Source organism: Olea europaea, unplaced genomic scaffold, assembly GCF_002742605.1.
Source record: "Olea europaea var. sylvestris unplaced genomic scaffold, O_europaea_v1 scaffold2260, whole genome shotgun sequence".
Lineage (NCBI taxonomy): Eukaryota > Viridiplantae > Streptophyta > Magnoliopsida > Lamiales > Oleaceae > Olea > Olea europaea.
In genome coordinates this window covers 12,269-15,819 of record NW_019240654.1, presented here as the reverse complement: position 1 = coordinate 15,819, position 3,551 = coordinate 12,269, and the positions used below count along the sequence as shown (strand labels likewise).

Sequence of the window (3,551 nt, the reverse complement as noted above, 5' to 3'; positions counted from 1 at the left end):
ATCCGTCCTTTGTCACCAACATCTATTGCAACATAAGCAACAAGCCTGCAAGGTTGGTCATGTTTGTGTTGCTGCAGAACATACACAATATAAAACCTGCCCATTTTATTCACTCTTGTCCACTTTTGTTGTGTCTTTATACTTTTGCGAGGTCTCATAGAAAAGATCACGAGCATTATTGAAACACATCAAGTTCCCAACTATTGTTACTAAAGTTTAAATCTAATTTTCCTTTATCGAGTCCGCACAGTTAAGTCCAATCAATGAATGATTCGAGCTGCCCTCGGGGCGTATCCCAGTTGTGCAAAGGACAAGAGTGAAGTAGTTTCAGCTTTGTTGGCAATCGTAGTGTAAGAGTTCGATTCCTAAGATATGAAATTAGATTCTTTGTGAGCACCAGTATACAGGCAATCTCTTATTCTCTGATCTATCGGAACAAATCCCGCGATTTACCTCCCTCACGATGCTCAAGGGGTGGGACGGTGGGGGCCCTCAAGATTGTGATTCAACCTTTTTTAATGAATGATTCGAGCCATTCTATAATAAACAAATATAAAATTAGTACTTGTAATCATAAATTCAACTTTTGCATTAAAAAAATAAATATATAAAGCCCTCGTACCTAAAATATCTGTGTAACGACATCCCAATATTAAAAAAAGACTACTCCAAAGGTGGGCATACCATATTTTACACTATTGGATGAGATCTGATTAACTTTACCATCTATGCATTTCGAGCAAAATAAAGCTAACATGTTGCTCGGCCTAATGATGACAATAACAAGAAATACGGATAGGGTAACTACGTTACTTTGAGATGTGGATATTCCGTTCTTGGAATTGTACGTAACAAATCTAGTAAGAATTTTGTCAACGTATGAAGCTTGGTACAAAGTTATTTGCTTTTCTTCATGTCTTGTAAGATTTGAATTTCCTAAATGTAGCTAGTTTCTCCAAGACCCTTCGTTTGAAAATGTTAAGACCACCATAATTTTACTGATGATAATATCCCCCACATCATTTTCTATGAGTAGGATATCATCCACATATAAAATTAGGAAAACTGCTTTGCTGTCTCTTATCTTTTTATTGACGGACACATTGTTCTTCGATGTTCTTACCCAATAAGAATGTTTTGATCACTTTATCAAATTCATTATCCAAGACCTTGACACCTGTTTAAGCTCATAAATGAACTTTGGCAGTTTGCTGACCTTCTGTAGCCAACAGTAACACAATGAATTAAAGGTACACAACATCTTGAAACCTAACGAGAGGGGAGTGCAGGATTTTTATGTCAACATATATACATTAGCGTACATGTAAGTACGAAACACACACTACGAGTTACGAGTGTTACCAAGCAATTTAAATATCTTACACCTTGTACTAAATAATTTTGGCCGTTTATATATTTCTTCGAAAGCACGAATTAAAAATATTTCTCACAAGAAATCAATGAGGAAAGCCATAATATAAAACAGGCACGAGGAAGTTATTTACATCGAACGAGAAAAATAAAAGTATTTTCGCTCATAAAAATAAGTGGAATTACGAGATACGTTCCTTTATGAAAAGCAAAGATTAATGAGGATTGAACAGGTTGAGAGACAGGCAAAGGTTGGATAGATTGGCTTGACAGCGTGTGATTGAATGTTTGTTTTTCTATTTTTCAAATTATCCAATCCTGTTTTGACATGTGTTCCTTTATTTTTTAGCTTCTTGTTGCATAATTGAAAGCAAAAACCAGGTGACAGTCCGCTGCTTCTCTTGTCAAAATCTTTGCATCCAGACAAGTTTTACACAATATACAGATTCCATGCACGCCTTTTTTTAATTCAAATTACAAATATTAAAAAGTTTTCCTTTCAGGCCCCACATATTTCCTTTGTTTTCAACAAAAAATCTAATAAGATTCCAAGTAGTTTGCCGCCATCCTTATCTATCTTTGCCTCTTGCTCTTTTACTCTTTTTCTTTCTTTCCATCTTTCATTCAATTGTTTTCAGATAATCACATACAGTGACACAGATTAATGAAATCATCACTTCCAAATTACTGCAGCCTTTTGGTATTTGATTCAGAAGATCGCCGAACAGAATATACACCAATACTTGCTTATTCAGAATAGCAAAAAATTTCAGCTTTAATCACAATGAACAGTACCATTCTGAATAGAAGGCTGCTCCAAGTAGACCCATATGCAGTAGGCAGCACTTACTCACCAAACTCTGCCTCAAGAAATCCCAATTCCCAGTCCATCAATGGCACCTCCGCCACCATAAATAGACCATTCAGAGCCACCACACCATTCGACTCCTCCATGGCCTTGACTGTTCTCGTTCTCCTCGGCGCCCTCTTCTTTATGGGCTTCTTCTCCGTTTACATCCGCCGCTTCACCGCCGAGGACCCTTCTTCGTCGTCATCTTCTTCTTCCTCCTCCGATGTTCGCCCCAGCAGAAACCCACCTCCGGAACCAAACCACCACAAGGGTCTCGATCCCTCCACCATGAAATCACTCCCTCTTGTGCCCTACGGTGTGGCCGTGAAGCTCCAGATGATGATTGAAGACTGCCCCATTTGCTTGAGCGAGTTTGAGGAAAGAGAGATTGTTAAATTGATTCCATACTGTAGGCACGGTTTCCACCCCAGGTGTATTGACGCCTGGCTGTCCTCGCACGTGACGTGTCCTGTCTGTCGTTCAACTCAACTGTTCGAAAGAATTGAGGAAGTTTGTCTGGATGTGCAGCAGGAGAAAAATAACATTGGTGTGAGTGATGGTGGTGAGAGATTAATGGTGATTAATAATGAGACGTGTAGAGATGAAGATGCTTTGCCGGTAAGATTAACAAGGACGTGTAGTTGTTCCAGTTTGGCTAACCAAGCGGCGTTGCAGAGAAGCACGAGTTTCTGATGGTATCCGTCTTAATAATTAAGATCAACCTTATTTTAATAAGATCAACCTTATTAAGGGGAGTGAGGAGTGATCCGTGATCTATTTAAATTGATCAATATTTCGATATTTAATCGATGTGTGATTTATTCTCTTAACATGTCCTCGCAAAATGGTGGCTCTTTTTTAGCAGACCAATCTTGAAATTCGTGTGTTCATTTTTGAGACTTAATCGAATCGAATAGCTCGTTTGAGTTTATTGGATTCTGATACTATGTTAAGATTTGAGATCCATCTTAATAAGGTCAACCTTATTAAGAGGAGTAATCCAAGATCTATTTAAGTTGATCAATATTTTGGTATTTAATCGATGTGAGATTTATTCCCTTAACAGTTGTATAGCTTTTTCTTTTATATATTTATATGATGTTATGCATAAATCATTCAAGTAGTTAGCATAAATGTCTTCCGTTGTTTGCACTTATTGCTCAAACCGTTTCGAACTAAACATTTACACATTTATTTCAATTTTTTCTTAGGGAGTCGTTCGTCTCATTCCGTCATTTTCTTCTGCCATATATGAGTAATTATTGCAAAATGTCCCTATAATTTTTCCTCTTTGCAGGAATCGTATCTACTGTTTCAATTTTAGTATTTG

The 3,551-nt window shown here is 37.4% G+C and overlaps 1 protein-coding gene across 1 annotated transcript; it reads left to right on the top strand.

Moving 5' to 3' along the window:
* Positions 1-1,760: 1,760 nt before the first annotated feature.
* On the top strand, positions 1,761-3,099 carry LOC111381140 (RING-H2 finger protein ATL57-like). The gene has a single exon (XM_023004881.1). It carries the CDS (start codon positions 2,156-2,158, stop codon positions 2,912-2,914), a length of 759 nt encoding a protein of 252 aa, XP_022860649.1. The 5' UTR covers positions 1,761-2,155; the 3' UTR covers positions 2,915-3,099.
* The last annotated feature ends 452 nt before the right edge of the window (positions 3,100-3,551 follow it).